Below are 21,685 nucleotides of genomic sequence, written 5' to 3'. Positions count from 1 at the left end.
AGATGAGCTTAGTATTCTCTTGTCAGAGCGCTCCAAATTTTCTGAACCTAAGCAGTATACATTGCTTCCTTAGGGAAGTTCTGGTGCTCATGTTGTGTAGGGCTTAACTGCCTGTTTTGAAGCTTCTGTTATTTCGTCTGACAGAGCAGTTTGGAAATTCTGGAACTTAATATTAAATATTTATCATTTCTCATAATACAAGAACTATGGAAGAGAAAAGTAGACTTAAATTCCTCCAATATATGTCTACCTAGGTTTTTAATGTAACGATGTAGATGTAATGTTTAACTCCAAGTTCATAGACTGCTGATTGCTGGGAAGGCACAGCAAAACATTCTTTTCACTGTTTTGGTTTTTAAATAGTTTTACCCCAAGCATCCGCTGTTGAGTGACTTGCCTAGGTGGACCTTTGATCTGACCCAATATGTTCTGTTCTTATTTATAAATATTTTCCTTATTTTTGTTTCTGCTGCCTGAACTAACAAACTCAACTTGCCATGGCTGTTCAAGGATGTCTTTTAAGCACTTAGACCACAGGATGTTAAAGGTCAGGGCACTGTACTGATGAGGGAATTTTCTTGAGCTACACAGGAGGAATATAAGAGTGAAGGGATCACTTGGCACAATATTGACTATACTGATAATGTGGCCTGCATTCACTTAATCAGCAAGAAGCCCACTGGCCTCTTCTATCTTCTGGATGAAGAAAGCAAGTAAGCAACAAACATCATCTGAAAAAAAATGTGTGGCAGGGAGGAGGGAAGGACTGTGGAAGGGAGTAGAAATACAGCACTTTAAAAAGGAGAGGAATGTTGTGGGAAGCAAAGGGTCATCTTATGACTATGATCTACACCCTAGTTTGTTTCTAATGACTCCAATATGGTGATGATATAAATTGATGCTAAAATTTAACTTTGGCTTAAGCAGACTTAGAAACTTTCACTTTTGTGTTTTACCATGGAATTACAATGGAAGTAAAATGCATGTATTTAGGTGTTTGGAACATTAAGTCGCAAATGAGGTAAATAGTTAATGTGGCACTAAGTAAAGTTGACTGGTGAAGTGGGAGGAAGCAGCGACATACACTTGAAACCTCAGCATATTCTGCCATGTGTGGAGCTGTTTGGTTTTGGTCCAGAAATTAAGCCCACCTCTAATATTCAAAGCAGGTGTGTAACTCTCAATTAAAATGTAGAGATCTTGGACAATAAAATACTTTCCGCAAGGATCAATAGGCGTTCTTCAGTCTGTCACCTTGCACCTCAATAAGTGTATCTATATTTGGAGAAAAACAGCTGACCTCTTTGTTTTGTATTCCTAGTTTTCCACATGCCACCAACCAAACTCTACTTGCAAAATTCAAACAGCAGCATGAGGAGAACAAGTTTTTTGTTGGAACCCCAGTGATGGAGCCTGCTTTTATTATTCGACACTTTGCCGGCAAAGTTAAATACCAGATAAAAGTAGGTGATAGATCTGATGGCCACAGAAAAAAATTCCTTACCTTTCTGATAATTTTTGTCAGTGTGTAGAAAATTATTTGCTGGGAATGGGCTGGATCAGATGTGTCCTCAGATGTACTTTAGCTTTTTTGTTTTGTTTTGTTTTTTGCTGGTGGCCTAGACTTGAGGATAATGCTCACTATAGTGAGAATTATTTAGAATAATGAATTATTCTGGAGTCAAAACACAGCTTTCCTGAGAGCTTGTGGTTCAATGTTCCTGTTTTGCAGGATTTCAGAGAGAAAAATATGGATTACATGAGACCAGATATTGTTGCTTTGCTACGAAGCAGTGACAGTGCTTATGTTCGGGAGCTGATAGGAATGGACCCTGTAGCTGTGTTCCGTTGGGCAGTTCTGCGGGCAGCTATTCGAGCAATGGCTGTCTTTGCAGAAGCTGGACGCCAGAGAGCTCAGAAGACTGCAGGTACGGTATGAAAAAATGCTCTGGAAACGCTTTCAAATACTATACAATTAGTTAGTGCTTGCTGACAGAACCAGTTGAGGGCAAAACCTCATCATCCAAATGTGATCTTGGTTTGGTACTAAGGACAAAACTGACTTGTAAAAGTGGCTGAAAATGGCTTAACATTCACACACCACTGTCACGGTTTTATCTGAGCTCATTTGGACTTCTTCCTCCAATAAGTGCACCATTTCCAGCAGGCTGTGCCAAATTTGAAGCCCTATTTGTAAAAGTTGGGGAAGGTATTACTAGTTCTAGTATGCATGCTCGTCTTATCACTGGTTTTGATTTTCTCAGACCTCCCTGAAGTTTCAACTTCTTGATTATTTCATAACAGGAGTGGTACGTCAAGGACCCAGAGTTCCCCTTGGAGAACTCCAGAGATCAAATACACCAGTAGAAAAAGTTTATCGGTGAGAAACACATACTTAACCCATATCAGGGAAAAGACCTGAATTGCTGAGTCGCATTTTCATACATCAAATGTCAACTAGATCTTTCCACAAGGATAGCAAGTCTTATTCTTCTTCTGTCTTGTTTTGTTTGGCCTTTTTAATACTATCAAAACAATACTCTAGCTTATTTTATGTAAGACCCAGTACTACCAAATATTGGTGACATAGCCTCAGTTCCATTTACCACTGGGTTTTTGAGTTCTCTGTCTGTATTTTGTAGATATTGCTTTTAGCATTGTTGTTCCTCTGCAGCCAGTCTGTGTCACTGAAGGATTTGTAGGAGCACTCATGTTTTTTGCAGCCTTATGACATGATTAGGAGGCAGGGCAAGTCCTACAGAACTGCCTCCACACGTTGCTCTGTATAGGCATATTTGCCTTTATGGAGTATTCAGGTTTTATACATGTTCCTTTTGCAGCCGCTCAATGCTTGATTTCTCATTTGATTGTTCTGAGGATTTCGATATAAATGCTTTTGAAGACATCATTTCTTTTTATGAAAACAAGAAGTAAGTAGAAATAGGCCTGCACTTAAAGGCCAGGGAGGCACATTCCTGGGCAGACTGACCTTCTGAGCATGCTCTCTGTAAAAGTGAAGCCATGAAGTACACATAAAGTAGTGACTTCATGCTGCTTCATAATTACTTCATCCTGGACAGTCTCTGTCACTTGTGGCAACTAAGAACTAAAGATACAATCTGGGTGAGAGGATTGGTCATAGCATAACATATCTGTTTCTTTGTGATATCTTAAACCAAAATCTTGATACTCAAAAATGTTGAGAGGTACCAAGGGAAGCAAGCAACTGTCTGTAATAATATTGCTACCTCAGTGAGCAGCTCAGAATGGTGATAGCACGTAACAGTCAGAAGTGATTCTTACGCTTCTGTTATTTTTGGTTTGTGCCTCTCTGGAGAGTAAAGAAGGTAAGTTCTGTGCCAAGACGCAACACTTCACAAGCACGATGCATGCTTAAAATAATGGAATCTGCCACGAATTAGGGACCATCCCAGGCATACTTTGAAAAGCTAAACGTGTGAATAAGTTTGAAATGCAAATGAAAAACAAAATTTAATCAAGTATTCCTGTAATAGGTAGTTTTTAACTTACTTTTCTGATGTAAGTCTGCTTAAGCAGCCTCATTTTAGTAGTCAAATCTATATATAAAAATATTTACTGCTTGATTATAAAGAAGCTTATATCTATCTGAAAAGGCTACTTAGCTCAACAAAAAGGTTCCTTACACATTAAGTACATTTTGCTAAATTTTCCTCTGTTTTCTGAATTTACATGAAAAGGTAGAATTAGAGAGTAAGTTTAGTATGAGACCCTGGTAATTAAATTTTAGGGCACTAACAGAGTAGAAAGTGCTGACCTGACATGAGAATCATTCATGCTTAGGAAAAAGTAGTCTGGGATTGACCTGCTACTGTTTGGAGCACACTTGGTGATGGGATCTTTTGGGGTTTTAACTCCTTTTTTCCCCTCTCTCATGGCTGTGTATCTTTGCCATCTTTGTTTTGCTGTGAATCATTTTAGAGACATGCATGAACAAATCATCGCAAGTATAAAAGGACTTCCATGGCAGGGTGATGATCCCTGTAAGCTGCTTCGGTCACTCAGTCGACTTCAACACCGCTCCCACTTCATGTGAGTTCTGGTGCTCTAGGTATCGCTTTGAAAGTGCAACAATAACCAAGCAGTTATTTTAGTCCATTGAAAATAAACTTGTCCCAAGTTTGTCTTCTGCAAAAAACTAAATAAGACAATTAAGAACAAAATAATTCCTTCTAAAAAATATAAAGGCTATAGAGAATGCTTTGCTGCTTCATTGTATTAGCTGAAAGCTAAACCTATTTTTCATGTAAACTTGCTTTAAAACCCAAGTATGTAGTACAAGTTTGTTGTTGCAAAACGTTCGACAATGGAATCTCTCACAAGTTATAACTAATGGTTTCCTGAACTTCAGGATGCCAATGCTATGTATATTCCTGGATTAAGACTCTTTACATGTGCACACCTATGCGTGTGTAAGAAAATCAGTCTGGTCCGTTATATAATAAATAAATGTAAACTGGGTGGCATGGAGTTGGAACATGCATTACATCATGGAGTTAACATGCTTAGAATTAGGAGGATGTGAACTACAGCCTTGTTTCTGACAGCTTCTGCTTTTAGTTCACTGTCTCTGTGTGGATGAGAGCTATGCCTGAGGTTTGTGTAGTGCCCCAGGAAGTTCTGGGGACGATCTCAGACGTATCAGAATTCGTAAGTGGAATGCTGGGGCATGAGTTGTCCTTCTGTGAGCAGTTAAGTGCTTTCACGGGGTTCTGGTGCAAGCAGCAATAACTTCTCAATCAAGTATTTTGATTTGATAGTGCCTTAGTATTGTGACGAGAGTTACATGACTGTACAGTTAGCTAAATAGAATAACTTGCACAAAAATAGCCTATACAACAGTGCAGTTTTTAATAGCTTTAACTTTAGAGACAATGTTTCACTTTTGAAAGCTTCCAATACCTACAGAATTTACTTAAAAAAAAAAAAAAATTCTTGTTGCGAAGCAGTTTGCATTTCTTGCATTGATCACTTGTAAGAGATGTGCATGAACACACCCTGATGCTGTTGTGCTAATTTTCTTCTCTCCTTCATCTTGCCTCATAAATGGCACCAACTTATGGCTTGCTGAAATAACCAAAAATCGTGTGTATTTTTTTCTTAAATGATCTTTATTTTAACAGGAAAAGTAGAGGTATCAAACAAAAGCAGATCATTCCCAAGGTAAAGTTATTCAGTAAATTTAGATTTCTCTTGGGTTTTGTTTTTTTGCACTGTGAACATTCATTTTGGTTGACAGAACTCACTTCAGAAAATACTGCTTCATAGAGTAGGGAAGTTGTATCATTTATCCTCTAAAACTTCCTTTTTGACAATCTAAAGGATAGGTAAATGTTCACCTTTATAAAAAGAGCTGAACAGGAAAAAAAATGTGAATTGTCATCTGTTCAATTAGGCTAGAGATGCCATAAATACATAAAGTCATTTCTAATAAAGTCACAGAAGGCAAATGTAGTGATCATGTTCACCTTACACTCTTGGGATGGGGCAATGGAAAAGTTTCACTCTTAAGAAGATGCTTTGGTCCAAAATAGAAATAGTCATGAAGTGTAACATGGCACTGAATTTGGAGCTCTAGGTAGTTGGTTTGATTTTTGCTCATTTTGATGCAGACGGAAATATTTCCCCTTCAGTTAAGAGATTTGCACTTTGTTGATTATGAAAACTTTCTTCTAGAACTTGCTGGATTCCAAATCTCTGAAGCTTATAGTAAGCATGACTCTGCATGATCGAACTACAAAATCCCTCTTGCACTTACACAAAAAGAAGAAACCTCCTAGCATAAGTGCACAGTTCCAGGTAGGTGCCTGATGTGGTGGTACACACCTCTGGGTGCACCCTGACCTCCTGGGAACAGACCTTCCTGGTCTGATCTAGGCTGATCTTGCTTGAAAAAACAAAATGGTGTTTATTCTTGGGATTTGTTTGAAGTAGCATTTATTACTTGATTAAAGATAGACTATATTTAGAGACTACCCTTATGTTATGAACTATGTTAGTTCTCTGTACAATCGGCTTCATCCTTGTATGCAGATCTAGTGCTATTATAACAGCATATGCAAAGCTCACTTTTCATTATCTTGAGGAAAGGTAAAAACAAATACAGGAATCTGCTGTGCAGTATGGGAGAATGTCTATATTGAATGAAATAGGATTTTATATAGCCATCAGATCTGAAACAACCTTATTTCTGAGGAAGAAGCTGTACTGCTGTCAAATGCAATTCAAAATGCTGATATCTGAAGAAGAAAATGTTTCTGAATATTTCATTTCAGACTTCACTTAATAAGTTACTGGAGACACTGGGTAAAGCTGAGCCATTCTTCATCCGTTGCATCCGCTCCAACGCTGAGAAGGTAAGATTGCCTTAAGAGCTTAGTTGATCTGACTGCTGAGGATCTTAAGTCTTCTAGCCCTGTAATATAGCTCTTTCGACTTGTTCACTGTCATTCTGTACAAGGAGGAAGGTAACTAGGGTGTGAAAACAGAATGTGCTTTTTCTACTGGACAGAAATAGGACTCTTCAGGCATTTAATAGCTGTTGACTGCTGATCTGTTTCAGAAAGAGATGCTTTTTGATGAAAGCTTGGTGCTTCAACAGTTAAGATACACTGGCATGCTAGAAACTGTGCGAATCAGAAGATCTGGCTACAGTGCCAAATATACATTCCAGGTACGTGAGGAACTGGAAGTGGGTTACGCTTTCAGAAATATCCGTTCTTTTTGGAAAAACGTGCATTGCCTCAGTGTCTTTTGTGTGTCTCTTCATATGAAGCTTATGACCACTTGGGATGAACTGTAAAAATTCATTGTAGTTTTGACAGAGCCTGCATGGTAACAAGTTGTAGTCTAAACTATTGTGCGAGTCATCCACCAGTAAGTTGTTCTGCTTGTTGCATGAAGGAAAGCATTCTGAGTGCTGTATAAGCAATCAATGCTGCACATTACTGTCTCCGTATGTGAACTAGTTTTCTATAGAATACTCTGTGCATGTAGCTTTATAGATCACATATAGGTGATATTTACTGTTAATTGGAGGCTGAATGAAGCCTGCATTTTACAGAGTAGGAAAAAATAGCTCAATTCAGAGTGAGAAATAAGTACTTTCAAACCCGTATAGCTCAGATATCTTAGCTTAATTTTAGAAATCTAGTTAAAACTCTAAACTAGTGAATTGCCTTGTAACTTTGATCTCTTGCTATCTCTGCTTTTCACAGGAATTCATAGACCAGTTTCAGGTGTTACTGCCCAAAAATGCTAAAGCCTCTAAGGAAGACATTTGTGTTTATTTGAATAAACTAAAACTGGATGAAAACTACTATCAAATAGGGATGACCAAGGTCTGTGAAACTTCCCATAAGCCAATAAGAAATACTGATGTACACTGCAAAATTTAGTGCAGTTCATTTACAGGTGTTGCTCTTTTCTGCATTTTGTATTTAATTAACTATTTTAACTCTTGTAAATGTTGATACAGATGTTAGTAGTTGCCTCATTGTTTTTGATGCTAACCTGTCTTCTTGCAATACAGCACAATTCTGTATTGTATGGATATTACTTTTGGGAAATTGTTGCTATTGGCATTTGTCAAACAAGTCAATATTTTCATTTTAGAAGGGTTCTATGATTTGAAGGCTGTAAGTACAGTTGTACGTTTTAGAATCTGAACACTGAGATTTGATAAAACAAAAGGACTTTTACTTTTGGGTGTGCTAATTGCTGTCAGCGGATAAGGCTTGGTTCAGTAATAAGTATTACCATTCTAATTTTTTAGCTTGTGGAGATGCCTCCGGTGGGGGCGGAAAGGTGCTTAGTAACTGTTTCCTGATGAACTTTTCTTTAACTGAGCAGATTTTTATGAAAGAGGCTGAACGGCAGATACTACAGGATACACTACACAAAGAAGTGATCAGGAAGATCATTCTCCTTCAGAGCTGGCTCAGGATGGTTTTAGAAAGGAGACGCTTTCTCAGAACAAGGCAGGCAGCCATTGTTTTACAGGTATCGTTGAGAATTGCCAATTTTCTTTTCCTAACAAACAAATCAACCCCCTCAAATAATACTCCCCACCTTCAAGTACCCTTCCCTTACTTTAGAAATCTCCCTTCTTAGGCTTGCTGGCGTTCCCGTTATGTTAGGATGGCACTGCAGAGGAATAATGCTGCCATCTATATTCAGTCAGCATGGCGAAGATACAGGGAGCGAAAATGCTACCTTCAGCAGAAGAGGAGAATTTGTCTTCTGCAGGCCCTGGTCAGAGGGCATCTACAGCGTAAGAGGTAAAGGAAGAGGAGCAATATGATATGAAAACATGCATTTTAACAACTTAGCTACTTGGCTTCACTTGCCAAGCTCAGTTTCTGTGTGATATGTTGACTTAGTAAACAACTTAAAGATAGTTATTACCATGTGATACTGCAGTCAGTATCAAATGGCTAGTGGTGTGTGGAAACTGGTTAAGCACTTAGTACTTGAGCATTATTCAGCTGAGCTGCACTGATGCATGCCAGTCCTAATAAGCAGACCTCCGTGCAGTCATACTGGGACTGTAAGTGTGTTTGTACTTTGTATTGCTATTTAGGCTGCATTTTAAAAGTTGGGTACTTTTCTTGACCACTGTGCATTAAATATTTGTGTTTTCATCTTACAAATTCTTAACAGATTTCAGAAAATGGCTATAGAAAAGCAGAAAGCTGAAGAAAAGCAGAGAGAAATGCAGGATGATCAAGACGGAGAGAATGATATGAGCAAGGACGAGCACAGTGAACCAGCAACAGATCAGTTGCCTGTTAAACACAAGTCAGAGCTGGATCAAGTTTTTGGGAACAGAGACCAAATTGCAAATGAGCAAGCTGAAAACCTGAGCTCATCTGAAAAAGCCACATTACCCCAGAAGAACGTGACAGAGGGCTCTGAGAAAGTAACAAACAGCCGGGAGAAACGTGAATCTCGCCGGCAGAGGGGGCTGGAACATAATGAGTTACAGAATAAGCATGTCCTGCTTTCCTTCGAAGGATCATCTTTACTGTGCCATGAGGAACAAATCTCTTCTGAAGAGGCCCTGGAAACTGTTCCAGTGTCAAAGAAATCCACAGCACAAGATACTGTCCTTCAAGGAAGCAACAAGGGAGAGAAAAGTCCAAGTGAAGAAAAAGCTCTTTCAGACACACCACCATCAAGCGAGATAAAAGAAAGCAGTTCTATTCCTGAGCAACCACCTGTATCAGAAGGGGAAAAAGTAGATGATAAGGCAGTTGATAAAATGACAACACAAGGGAACCAAAATAACCAGATAAAAGGCAGCCAAAGCTTTAACTCCCCTGAAAGGCCGACAAATCTTGCACTGAATCTTCATAATACGCTATCGGCTACTGGAAGCTTTCAAACTCCAGCTGAATGCTGGGCAGATAAAAACAAACGTCTTGTTCAGAAGGCAACCAAAGATCTGGATAGTCCCACTTCTTCCCCAATCCAGAGATATGTGGATGACCCAGGGAAACTAAAGTACAAGAGAGAGAAGTGGAAAGGAAAGAGACAGTCTGATGCTGGTCAGAATGATATGCTGAGTCAGTCTTTGGATGAAAGAACATGTGCGGATAAGTCTCCTCAGGATCAGCTAGAGTAAGGGCAGCTTCCTAATTTGACTTTTTCAGAAAACAGATACCTGTAATATTTAAAAATAGATGGAGAACTCCTGATAGCCTGTACATCTGGACATGTTATGGGAGAAAATAGAGCTATGAACAACTGCTGCTTTTTCTTGGCTCCCTGTCCTGCAGTTGAATCTGTATGGGTAGAATGTTTTCAGAAGCTAACAAAAGATACAAAGCCTGCCTTGCTGAATTAAAATTGGAGAGTCAGGGCTTTAGGTGAAGTAGTGCCTCGAGTTTATTTTCATGTGTCTTGTCCATTGAAAACAAGGTTTTAGTGACCTGCAGTTTGCAAGCATCATCCCTCTGATATGGCAGGAAATCTGACATACCCATTTTTTTACTTCTCCAGTACGTTTTGCGTTTAAAAGTGAGTTGCAAGAGTTGATCAGGATTCTCTCTCAGATCTAACATTGATATGTGGGTTATTTATAAGGTGGTAAATATTAAGAGGCTACAGACTTCTATAAAATATATAATCTGAAACTAATCTTGTAACATTACAGAAAGAAGGGGAATTCATCTTCATTAAGTGATCTCTCAACACTTGCCCAGTCTGTTGCCATGAATCAGGTACTGATGCTATTGTGCATATTTATGCTTAATTATTCATGTTTATAAATATTAAATATTTGTAAATAATTGGCTATAGTGTGTTCCGTATGCCTGTGTTCCTTCCAGATGGTTTTTTTGGCTTGATAGCCATGTAAAAAATTTCATTAGCAAATATTATACAAGAGTTTGAAAAATTAATTTTTAATAAATGGACCCTTGATCAAAGCATTAGATATACTTGGATCTTATATTAGTAAGCTAATATCTATTGGGTTAAGTGTTTTGTCTTGATGAAGCAAACTTTTTTTTCACCATTCTAGTTTTTAAAACCATTTAAAGAATCTATTTCACTCAATATGTCATTTTTTGACTCCTTCTCTCTATTGTAGCAATCACCAGATACGATGGAAGAAGAAAAAGGCAACAAGAAATATCCTGTGCAAAAGAAGCCCAGTGACCTCTTACCTACCTCGGATGCAGCCGTTTCCATGCAGTCAGCAAGTCAGCAAATAGATGCCAAGTATGTATTCTGTGTGTGACTGGCCTGCCTTTAAGAAAATGAAAAAAAAAGATATTTTCTACTGGTACTCGAATGGAGCCTTGAGTCTTGAGACTGCGATTGTGGAGAGAGATGTGTTGACATGAGCTACATGAGTGGCTGTGTTGCTCGTTGACTAGATCTTCATGTTGATGTAAGCATGATATCTGACCCTGTTGAGGAAGACATTCTCTGCTTCTTGCATAACACTTGTCTTTGAACTGGTTCTTTTTAAGTGAAGAACCACCATATAGGCTCAGATCAAAGGTCCATGTAGTGTACTGTCATCCAGACTGAGAAATAAGACACCAAGAGAAAAGCTTAAGAACCCAGCAAGCATGTGGTGCTGTTTCCCTGGCCTGCTCCTCCAACTTCTGGCATTCTGCAACTCAGGGACTTCCTGAGCCAGAAATGGTGTCTTGGATATGTGATGTGCTGTCTCTGTGTATGTTGAAGGTAGTGCTCTAATTTAGTAAATATCAGAATGTCCACATGTGCTTTCAGGTTGTCTTCCTTTTTTTCTGCTGCTCAGTTTTTCTGCAGGTTGGACCTTAGAGGAAATATCCACAATAGAGGTTAATCCTGTTGTGGGTGTTAGTTGTACTGTTAAAAGAGCATTTTCTTGTAGTAGAGCCAGCTTCCATTACTAATATGACAAACTTGTGTCTGCTTTTATGTTCAGGTCTGCTTTTAAAAGTCCTTTGCGTAGACTTTTGGGGAAAAAGCCAGACAAGAAAATTCCGAAGGAGAGTCCTGATGTGATTGATGAAGGAGATGGCCTCTCCCTTGTATCTTGTGTCCTCTTTCCAGAAACAGGAGGAACCCAGAAGGTTTCAGAAGGTGGGTTTCTGTGACTTAATCCCCAGCTTGCTAATATCCATCTTTTCTGTGATGTTTTGCATGGAGACAAATACTGCAGAATTCAATCATCCTGCTTTAATGTATAAATTAATTTCTTTCCTAGCTTCTTCTGGACAGCCAAGTCGCCTCCAAGCAGGGGAGCGCCATGTGAAAGAGAGCAGTAAAACAAAGAAGAACCGTACTATAAAGATCAGCAAGATCTCAAGTGTGTCTCAGAATTGGCGAGCTTCCATGGTCCGTGAGATTGCAAATGCCAATGAACTGAAACATCTTGATGAGTTCCTCCTAAACAAGGTAAAAGGCACTCAACTATGGTAAAAATTCACATCTATGTTCACGGTTTGTGTGGAATTTTAAAGACTACTTTTCTAGGTGCAAGTTTATATTACGATTTAAAGCAAAGGGGAATTGATTTGATAGCTTGACTGAATTAGGTCTGTATTAAGGCCCTTCTTACTCCTTCCTTTAAGTCTCTGAATGCATTACATTACATTAAATCCTGGTGGCATTCATGTTAGTTCTTCAATTGTTTACAAACAAGTGGGCAGCAAAAGGTTTTTTTTTTTTTGAAAAAAAAAAAAAAAAAAGCCTGAGTTGTAAGGAAATTAAGTTCTCTAGAGCCTAACTACGTGACTCCTATTTTTGTATCATCACAGTGCATTAAGAAATGTTGTTTTAAATAACTGAAAAGGTCCAATAATTGACTAAGCCCAGTGACTGAAATTTAACACTGGTTGGATGTTCTTGTTTTAATGAAATTTGATGCAGATGTATTTGCCTTCTAGATCAATGACTTACGCTCCCAGAAGTCTGGTGTTGAATGTTTGTTTTTTGAAGCCACAGAGAAGTTTAGAGGAAACATCAAGACTATGTACTCTGCTCCTGTAAGTAGTAAGTCTCAATAAAGTGAAAAGTTGGTAGGTAATAAATGAGTCATGTGCAGTTTAATGCTTGACCTACAGCTCTTTTACAAAGCAATTCAGCAATTCTTAGCATAGAATTCAAAGCTGAATGTTAGACTTGAAAAAGAACATTTTACAGTTCTGCTGTAATCTTAAGCAGACTGTTTTGTTTCCCTTTTCTCATTCACTCAGCTGTAACTTATTTTTAGAAATGGATGGATTTTACTGTCTTCAGCATCTTCATGTTGCTCTGTTTAAACACCAGAGAGGTGCCAACAGCTTTTCCAATATTCTTCCGACACTGCCTTGTCTCAGCCAAGTGCCCTTCTACAGTGTAGTAGGGAAGTGTGCTAACTTGTTTCTGTCATGGGCTGTTATCTTTTACTTTAATCATGAGTGTGCTTTCTCACCTCTGACCTTAAACACATAAAAATATGAAACTGTCTCAACTGTATCCAAAAGACAGTATCAACTGTCTTCTGAACAATATTTGTTCCTTCTCTAGAATGGGCAAATCCATGTTGGCTACAAAGATCTCGTGGAAAATTACCAGCTTCTAGTTACAAATCTGGCCAAAAAAAGGGAAGAGAAAGAAGTGAAGCTGGTTTTGAATCTCTTCCAATCCCTTTTGGATGAGTTCATCAGAGGATATACAAAAAAAGAGGAGTCTGAGCAGCCCAAGGTATAAAACTTACTCTTTTTCTGGCTTATGGGATGGTTAAACAATGTTATTCTCGTAGGATAAGGAACCTGTGTTACCTCAGAAAGCTTTTCCATAGCATTCTCCGTTATTTGGGAAACACTTTGCATGCACAAATCATGCGTATAACAAATTCTGAATGCTGCTACACCTTTTGGAACTGTTCGTTATTTAACATGCTCTTAATATTTTCAGAATCTTAAGAAGTTTGCACATTTCTTTGCTGAAAACTTAGGAGTTCTCTGAAGGTTTTAGAGATGGAATTGCTTTGTCATCATGCAGTGAGCTCCGTTGATTTTTAGGAAGTTGACAGTGTGAGCTCAGACAACCCTCATAACAAGGTGAAGCTGCAGTATAGTGCCTAAATGTCTGGAGGTGAAGTAGAGTCTGGGAAACTGAATAGGAAAAAAAAGGGAATGGAATGTCTGAATTTCAAAGACTAATGCCAGTTCTGTACTCCACTGCAGCAAACCAAAGCCCAGAAGAAGAAACGAAAACAAGATCGTGCGGTAAGTACTTTTCTTTTTGTGATAATCCAAGTCCTTAGCTGCACTCACAGAACACAGAGAAAAACACTCTTGAAAGAGCTTGATTTTTGTACTGAAATTCTGTTTTATTTGCATGCTAAATCACTTACCTCTTTTATGAAGATGTGACACAATATAAAACTGTTTTCCATAAATTAAAGATCTTGCTTATGCAGGGATAGGTGGTACTCTAGCATTTTCTTGCTTGTCCATAGCATCTTTTAGAACATAATGGCTTTCTCAATAATGGGACTGTTTAAAGGAAGACAACTACTAAATATTAATAACAAACTGTAGCTAATGTATTGCACTGATGAACTTTAACCAAGGTGGCCAGTCAATTATGAAATGACCCAGCAAACCCAGCTGCTTTAAGATAGACTGAAATTTGGTTTCAAGGTCAAAGCCATCAGCTGTAATTGTAAAATAAAAATGGAAAAATCTAAGGGTAGATAGTTTTATTAAAACTAATAATAATTTAAAAAGGCAAAAAAAAGTCCATTAGTTTCTTCCTGTCTCCCACCAGATTGAAGAACACAATGGCCACGTGTTCACAAACTACCAAGTGAGCATACGGCAATCATGTGAACACTGCTCATCCTACATCTGGCCCATGGAGAAGGCCTGTCTCTGCAGTGGTAAGTAAAAAACCCTCATTCTTGCCACTTAAATGTGCAGATCACTTGTAACTTTGGCTGGTACAGATGGGGCTCAGTGAACAGTACATGCAGGTTATATAGTAAGTGAATAAGACAAGATACTTAGCATTTTAATGCGGTTTGGAATGCTTGTAACAATTGCTCCTTTCTCTAGTTTGCAAGTTGACTTGTCACAAGAAATGCATGTCCAAAATCCAGAGCAGCTGTACCTCCTGCGGAAAAAAGGTATGAACTGTAGATCGGGGATGCGGTGCTGTGATACCGTAAGTGATGCATGCAAAATGCTGCCTTTTTTTCTCAGCAAATGAACAGTGGATGTCCAGGCACTGAATAAAAATTGCTTAAACAGTTCCCTTCTCTGTGTGCATATAGTCAGAGGCAGGCCCTGCAGCTGCAGAAACAGAACATTCTTCTAAAAGGTGATACTCGAGCTAATTTGGGAACTCTTCCTTTAGAGTATGTGTGCTGTGTTGGACAAACTGTTAAAAAAATCCTTCCATGTGTACCATAAAGTTTCTTTATTGCTGCAGCTCAGGAAATCTGCCTTATGAAAAAGGCTTGTAGCAAGCTAGAACAAAACAGCTTTTGTTTCTGGAAGCATAAGCTAATTGTAGCATGAAACAATGAAATTTTCTAGCTTGGGAACAGGTATTCACAATGCTTGACCTGTATCAATTCCAGAATGAACAAGACGCAGAACCACGTCATTTTGGAGTGTGTGTGAGTTCCCTGACCAGTGAGGGAAATTCAGTCCCCATTGTAATGGAGAAGTTGCTAGAGTACGTGGAGATGCACGGCCTCTATACAGAAGGCATTTACAGGAAATCAGGATCAGCAAATCGTATGAAGGAGCTGAAACAGTTGCTGCAAGCAGGTCAGGCAACGTTGTCCACCCTTTTGACTGCCTTGCATGATATCAGTTTTCCCTGCAATTCTCTTCTCTCTGAAAGTATCTGCCATTTTTTAGTATTTTAAAAACAGCTCTTTGGTGGCCATGAAGGCTGTACTATTTTTGTTGGCTGGAAAAAGCTGCTTAGTACATATAAGTGACTATCAGCAGACTTTTTATTTCTTTTGAATTGCCACTTGGATTCTGTGAATGGGAGATTTGAGTGTTTCTAATCTTACTTCTTTGGGGTCCCATTGTGTACATCAAAGGAATGAACTGCTCTAAATAAAACACTTCTTTTCAGATCCAAACTCAGTGAAACTGGAGAATTACCCTATTCACACTATTACGGGGATCCTTAAGCAATGGCTACGGGAGTTACCAGATCCACTAATGACATCTGCGCAGTACAATGATTTTCTCCGAGCTGTAGGTAGGTTTTAGAAATGTTTGAAGTAATGTTTTTTCTTTAACTTACTGTGTCCTTGGAAAAAGAACCTCTAAGATGCCCATGTTGGCTAAACAGCTTCCTTCCAGCAATGATTTTAGACATTTTATATAAAACACTTTTCAGGGAATTTCTCCTCTAGCTTGCTTGACCTTGCTTTAGGATTCCTGGTTTTTTGTAGCATAATGTCACTATACAGCTATCCCTTCGTACAGTTTTTTTTCTTCTCCTTGATGTTCTGGACCAGATCTAGCAAGCCAGATATCGCAAATCTTTAGATTCGTTTAACTTCAGTGGGAGTAAGGCACCCTAAATATTGTTGGAGATCTTGAGGCATCACTTGATGGTTGCTAACAACAGCAGCATCTGAAAAAGTAGGAAAATTGCAGTGCCATGAGGGGTACTTTAACATCCAGTTATAACAACTGGTAAATAAAATGACAGTGTGGCTTCTAAGAATTTTATTTCTATCTGTTGCAGACAGTTTGAGACAATGTCAGAAAGTGCTTGGCGTCTTTCCACTAGCATTGCACAGCAATTATGATCTTGTGCTTTCTCCCCTCGTACAGAACTACCAGAAAAACAGGAGCAACTCTGTGCCATTTACAGTGTCCTTGAACAGCTTCCACAAGCAAATCATAATACCTTGGAGCGACTCATCTTCCATCTGGTCAAGTAATGAGTTTAATTACTTCAATTGGAGAGAAACTCCATGTGACTTTTTTGAGTCCCTCTTGGAAGCTTTCTAAAAACTTAAAACCCTTGAGTGTCAGTGTAGGGATTGTGCTGCTGCTTTAGAAATGAAAGAATTGAAGTTGATAGTTGTGCTTAAGAACAGCCGCATGCTTACTTCTACCATCTGGTGTATTTGTATCAAATCAGGTAAGAACAACTTTGAAGAAAAGGTAGATCTGAAAGATTAGGTGAGTCGCCTGAACACCAGGATTTATATGGATGGGTACATAGTGAGCTGAGGATGTTAGCGTACTTGGTAGGGACTGCATAAGGATTATAAATGCTCGCACATATGCTAGTCTTGGGAGCAAGGATAAATGGTACTGGTAAAGGGGCTGCTCTTATCCAAGGAACTTGAGAATTTTCTGAGTGGCCCTCTGAAGATAGGGAAAAGGGATTATTAAAGAGGAGGCACTGACTCACCAGACATACCTCAGAGACTACCAAACTAGCTTAACATGGGTGGCTTCCTGTTCCTTTTTTTAATGCATGAAATTTTGTCTACTTAGCAGGTGTGAAATTCTTTGAACTGCTGTACGTACTTAGTACCCTCGAGGCCTCCTTACATGTTATTTGGGAACTCTGGCAAAGTTTGATCAGATTGCTTGTATTCTAGCAAGGTTCGCTTAAAAAAAGTATTTTTTTTTTTTTTTTTTCCTCAACATTGAATTTCAGAGTGGCTTTGATAGAAGATGTCAACCGTATGTCACCCAATGCCTTGGCCATTGTTTTTGCTCCATGCCTCTTGCGTTGTCCTGATACCTCTGACCCTTTAACCAGCATGAAGGATGTTTCAAAAACAACCATGTAAGTTTTAGCAGTCTGCTGCAAAGTAATACTTTGAAATATGAAAATACTGAAATATGAAAGCCAGTACTACTATCTGCATTTGTTACAACGTTATTTATATCAAGCTGAGAAACTGAGGGTTAAGAGTTGCTAAATTCTGGCTGTGCTAGTGCTGCCAATTTATACGGCCTTCTCTGACTCCTTCCACCTGTCTGAAGTTTGCAAAGCATAAAGTAGGATCACTTACAAGTCTTAAATACCAGGTTTGTATTTTACATCAAGATAATCTTTTGGGGGGATTGTACACTATTCATACATTTTTTGCTGATATTCAAGCCATAATAAACAGTAGGATATAGAATTAAACTGTCTCCTGCATACTTGGAAACCCCTGATAATTTCTTCTGTGTTGTTCCTTGAATTGAAGAAGGTTCTGTCCTTGATCCTCTTTGTTCTCCTCCCCCTCCAGCAGCTCTGGCTCTCTGAATGCCCCTCACCATCCTTCACTGCATGGCTGGCCTTGCATCTGCCTCCAATGAAAACAGAGTTTGAAAAATGACAACTTTTTGTAACTTCTTACTCACCCGTGGGGCCATAGAGGTGGAAAAGGGCAGTTGCAGGCTCATTCTGTATCTACCAATCTGTGCCAGCACAGGGAAGACAGGTAGAAGAAGCAGAAGCAGTTAGCAGCCATGGTAATGTCTGTTTGCTTACCATTGTTGTGTACAGTCAGCGTGAGAGGCTCAGGTTATCCCAGGAAGAACATGTGCCATTACCTTTAACAGTCTGTCCTGTTTTGCTTGCCGTCTTGGACTCTTCACCCTGTACCATGGAGTGCTACCCCTTGTAAGGCATGCATTGGGAGACTTTGATTGCATGCCATCCACGTGTGTGTGTGTCAGACATCCCCAAGCCAGGAGAGGCATCTCATCCCACCATGGTTGTCCCCAGAGCATTTATAGTATGAGGCTGCTCAATAAACTCTTGCCCTTTTGTCCAGGTGTGTAGAGATGCTCATAAAGGAACAGATAAGGAAGTACAAGATAAAAATGGATGAAATAAATCAGCTGGAAGCAGCTGAGAGCATTGCTTTTCGACGACTGTCATTGCTTCGGCAGAATACGGTAAGTGTTGAAATAAACCACAGAACCACACCATCCAGCAGAAAGCATCCCACCAATTTCTTGGGAAGGCATGTGCTGCTAATTTGTCCTGTCCACCCCATTCAGTAAGTCAAAGATCAATTGCAAGATAAGAAGAAAAGGCATTTGGACTTGCCCAAAGCTGTAGGTAGGAGCTAAATATACAGCTGCACTGGAGTCTGTTTGATAAATGAAGGGCGCAGGGGTGGGGATCTGCTCTTGTAGTGGTCAAAATCTATTCCCATATAATTCAATCAGTAGAAGTAGGATTGCTGGGTCTTTCACGTGGCAAAGGAGTTCCTTCACTCCAGAGATGGATGGTGGACAAAAATCTGCGCGTTCTATTAGGGCAAATACACTTTTTCTTTTGTTTTTGTTGTACTGATTAAAATAAACCAAACTCTGTCTGATCAGAAGCCGCAGATAGTGAATTTGGTCTTCGTCTCTCTCTAGCTCTGGCCTGTAAAACTTGGGTTTTCTTCCCCTTACGAGGGGATGCTGGTATGTACACTGCCTGTGTTAAGAGTGCATGTTTTTTTTCTTATGGTACTATTGCATGACTAAAATACTTACTACATGTATTGTAACTTGGTTTTAAATACTCTTTTGAACAATCAAGACTGCATGTATTGGTGCAACTTTCTCCCCAGACTGCATGCAGTGCTGCTGTTCCGTCATAACTCTGGTATTTTATAGACATTCTGAATGTAACTTGTATTGGATGTAATAATATTACTTACAAGTGAATACTAAAACTAAGCTGAGGCTGGCAAATCAAATTATTATGCTTCAAAAAAGGTAACAAAACCCCAGAAATCAGGTGAATAGAAAAATTTCTATTACCTTTTGAAACATTTGTATGGATAACTAACAGCTCTTCATGAGTTCTGTCAGCCCTTCATTTGGCCTACTCATTTGTCTTCCACCTTGCAACTAGTATACAGTCAAGACTTGTGTAGCTTCTTATGACTGAGAAGTGTTACACATAAATTTGTCTTGCAGAGTAAAAGCTCACAGGTCAAAGGAAATGACAGTGGCAACTCAGAACTGGACTCACTGCATGAAGAAGAGGAAGTTTCTGAAGCTGATAACCGGGAAAAGGAGATTCTCATTGATCGCATACAGTCAATAAAAGAAGAAAAGTAAGTCATAGCTTTGAAAACACCTTTTGTCTGTAGGTCATGCCCTTTGCAGTTGGAGGTAATACAGATAGTAAAGCAGTATACTTCTTGTCCAAAATGATCTAGTTAATTATGTTCTGTAGGCCTTTACGAAGGTGAAAAGGAAAATGCAGAGGACTAGCTGAGAGAAAATACTGTGAGAATTAATATTTAATGACTACATGTAGGAAGGTTTACCTCTGAATGCAAGCTGCATAAAGTTGCTCGTATCAGAGACACTGTCTTTCTACAGTGCTACTTGAAGATATAACTTACCGGTTACCTGAGCTTGACCAGCGAGGCTCTGATGAGGAAAATGTAGACTCTGAGACCTCAGCAAGCACAGAGAGCCTGCTTGAAGATAGAACAGGACGGATGGATACCGAAGGTCAGTATTAAGGTAGTGTGTGTTTTTTTTTATTCTACATCTTCCACTGCATACAGCCAGGTGACCAGATGTTACTGGTCACAGTTGCTTGTATCAAGTTACGTTTTTATGCATGCTTTCAGTATCTAAGTTTCTTGTTTCTTTAAAGCAATTATTGGATTACATTGCCGTGCTCAGAGCTCCAGTATGCCTGCCAAAGACATTTGCAAAGTGCCTTCTCTTTTGCAAACCTCTTCAAATCCTTCCTCTGCATCCCTGGCTTCAAGACATAGATCATCTTTAACACTGTCCAAGATTAAAGTGCCCCGTCGAACTCCAGTGATGCCAACAACAAATATAAAACTTCCTCCTGGGATTTTCAAATGTACAGAATCCCAGGGCAGGATTTTGGCTAACGAAGAGTCTCAAATAACGGTGAGACGAAGGGAGCAGCCAGCAAGGCGAACTGATAAAATCCACTCTGTATACGTTGCACAAGGGTCTGAAATGGCCCACGCTCAGGAACTTTTGGATGAATACGAACCCACAGCAAAAGTAAAACGGAGGTTTTCGGACCCTTACTCTCACATTCCCTGTACAGAGTAGTGAAATACTTAAGCTGTCCGGACTTTTTTGAAGATGACTGCAGCTTTGGCTTTAACCCTTTGAAGGCTGTGAACTTGTTCATGTTCTTTTAACTGGCTGCTGGGAAGGCAGCCTGGAAATGTACAGTACTGTGAGGGTTAAGCAAGGGTTAATATTCTTCTCTTTAAATTAAAACCCTGCAAAGAAAGTAGAACATAAAACTTATGTTGGGTAAAATACATGGGTTGAGTGTACAGGAAAAAAAAGTCCCCTGACTCTGCTGCCATGCATTTTTCCATTTGCCTTATAATGGACTCTAATGGGGGACCAACAGTGAGTTTAGGTCAATGTGTGTTGCCTTATTTTTTTTATGTTTTTATGACAACTTTCTGTGTGGTTTACAGAACTGTTAATGTTGTAATAGCCTTAACTGAGACCAAAATATATAAAAACGTTTATTAATACATTGCACTTTTTAAAAATACATGTGTTAGTTTATCAATATCTGTCTTGTCTAATGAACAATTTCTTCCGAAGGAAGCCTTTAATCGGAATCGCGTATCTTTGTCAGTACTTCATATAAAGCATTGGGAAATTCCTCTCAGCACAGAGGAAGCACTAATGGCAAGCCCCGGGTGTCATTTCGGAGCATTTTGGTGCTCTTGGAGCAAACGTACAACCCAGCACAGAGCCAGAGTGCTGGATGCTTGTGCTGTGCGGAGCTGCCTCATCCTCCCTGCGCTTCACATCTGTGAAGTGAAACCTCTGAGGGTGAGGTGTGGTCGTACATAACACGTTTCGAAGCAGCAGGCTGTGCACCAGCCCTTCACAGAATTGGTCTGAAATCCCTGGTCTGTCGGCCCAGCTCCATGTTGAAGTGAAGGAAGAGCACGGTTCAGGCACTCCCAGTCACTGCCTCCGGGGCTGTGGCAATGCCACCACAGCACTGCCACAGTGGCCCCGAGCAGCAGCCACCTCTATGGACGTGTGTGGGGTTCTTTGTTTTGGTGGTTTTTTAAACAAAACGGCGCTCAGAGCGCTGCACTGTAAAGACCACTCAGCGCCTCCCGCCCTTCCCTGCGCCCCGCCCCAAGATGGCGCCCGCCGCCCGGAAGTGGCCCTGAGGCAGCTTCCGGTGG

At 39.6% G+C, this 21,685-nt stretch overlaps 1 protein-coding gene across 1 annotated transcript in view; it reads left to right on the top strand.

The window, feature by feature from the left end:
• LOC104072507 (unconventional myosin-IXb-like) overlaps positions 1–20,567 on the top strand; it is a 35,399-nt gene extending 14,832 nt beyond the window's left edge. Inside the window, 30 exon segments of the mRNA XM_009575355.1 lie at positions 592–713; positions 1,322–1,463; positions 1,733–1,928; positions 2,305–2,380; positions 3,961–4,071; positions 5,163–5,202; positions 5,716–5,838; positions 6,315–6,395; positions 6,602–6,712; positions 7,257–7,379; positions 7,891–8,040; positions 8,152–8,318; positions 8,701–9,660; positions 10,196–10,262; positions 10,634–10,764; positions 11,465–11,622; positions 11,747–11,937; positions 12,429–12,527; positions 13,051–13,227; positions 13,713–13,754; positions 14,299–14,410; positions 14,586–14,656; positions 15,113–15,305; positions 15,625–15,753; positions 16,338–16,443; positions 17,179–17,310; positions 18,293–18,416; positions 19,437–19,576; positions 19,831–20,003; positions 20,131–20,567. Coding sequence (XP_009573650.1) covers positions 592–713; positions 1,322–1,463; positions 1,733–1,928; positions 2,305–2,380; positions 3,961–4,071; positions 5,163–5,202; positions 5,716–5,838; positions 6,315–6,395; positions 6,602–6,712; positions 7,257–7,379; positions 7,891–8,040; positions 8,152–8,318; positions 8,701–9,660; positions 10,196–10,262; positions 10,634–10,764; positions 11,465–11,622; positions 11,747–11,937; positions 12,429–12,527; positions 13,051–13,227; positions 13,713–13,754; positions 14,299–14,410; positions 14,586–14,656; positions 15,113–15,305; positions 15,625–15,753; positions 16,338–16,443; positions 17,179–17,310; positions 18,293–18,416; positions 19,437–19,576; positions 19,831–20,003; positions 20,131–20,567 — 4,884 coding nt within the window.
• Positions 20,568–21,685: the final 1,118 nt, after the last annotated feature.

Source organism: Fulmarus glacialis, unplaced genomic scaffold (genome assembly GCF_000690835.1).
Source record: "Fulmarus glacialis isolate BGI_N327 unplaced genomic scaffold, ASM69083v1 scaffold29193, whole genome shotgun sequence".
Classification (NCBI taxonomy): domain Eukaryota; kingdom Metazoa; phylum Chordata; class Aves; order Procellariiformes; family Procellariidae; genus Fulmarus; species Fulmarus glacialis.
Note: the sequence above shows the minus strand (reverse complement) of the source record. Positions and strands in the feature narration are given on the sequence as shown.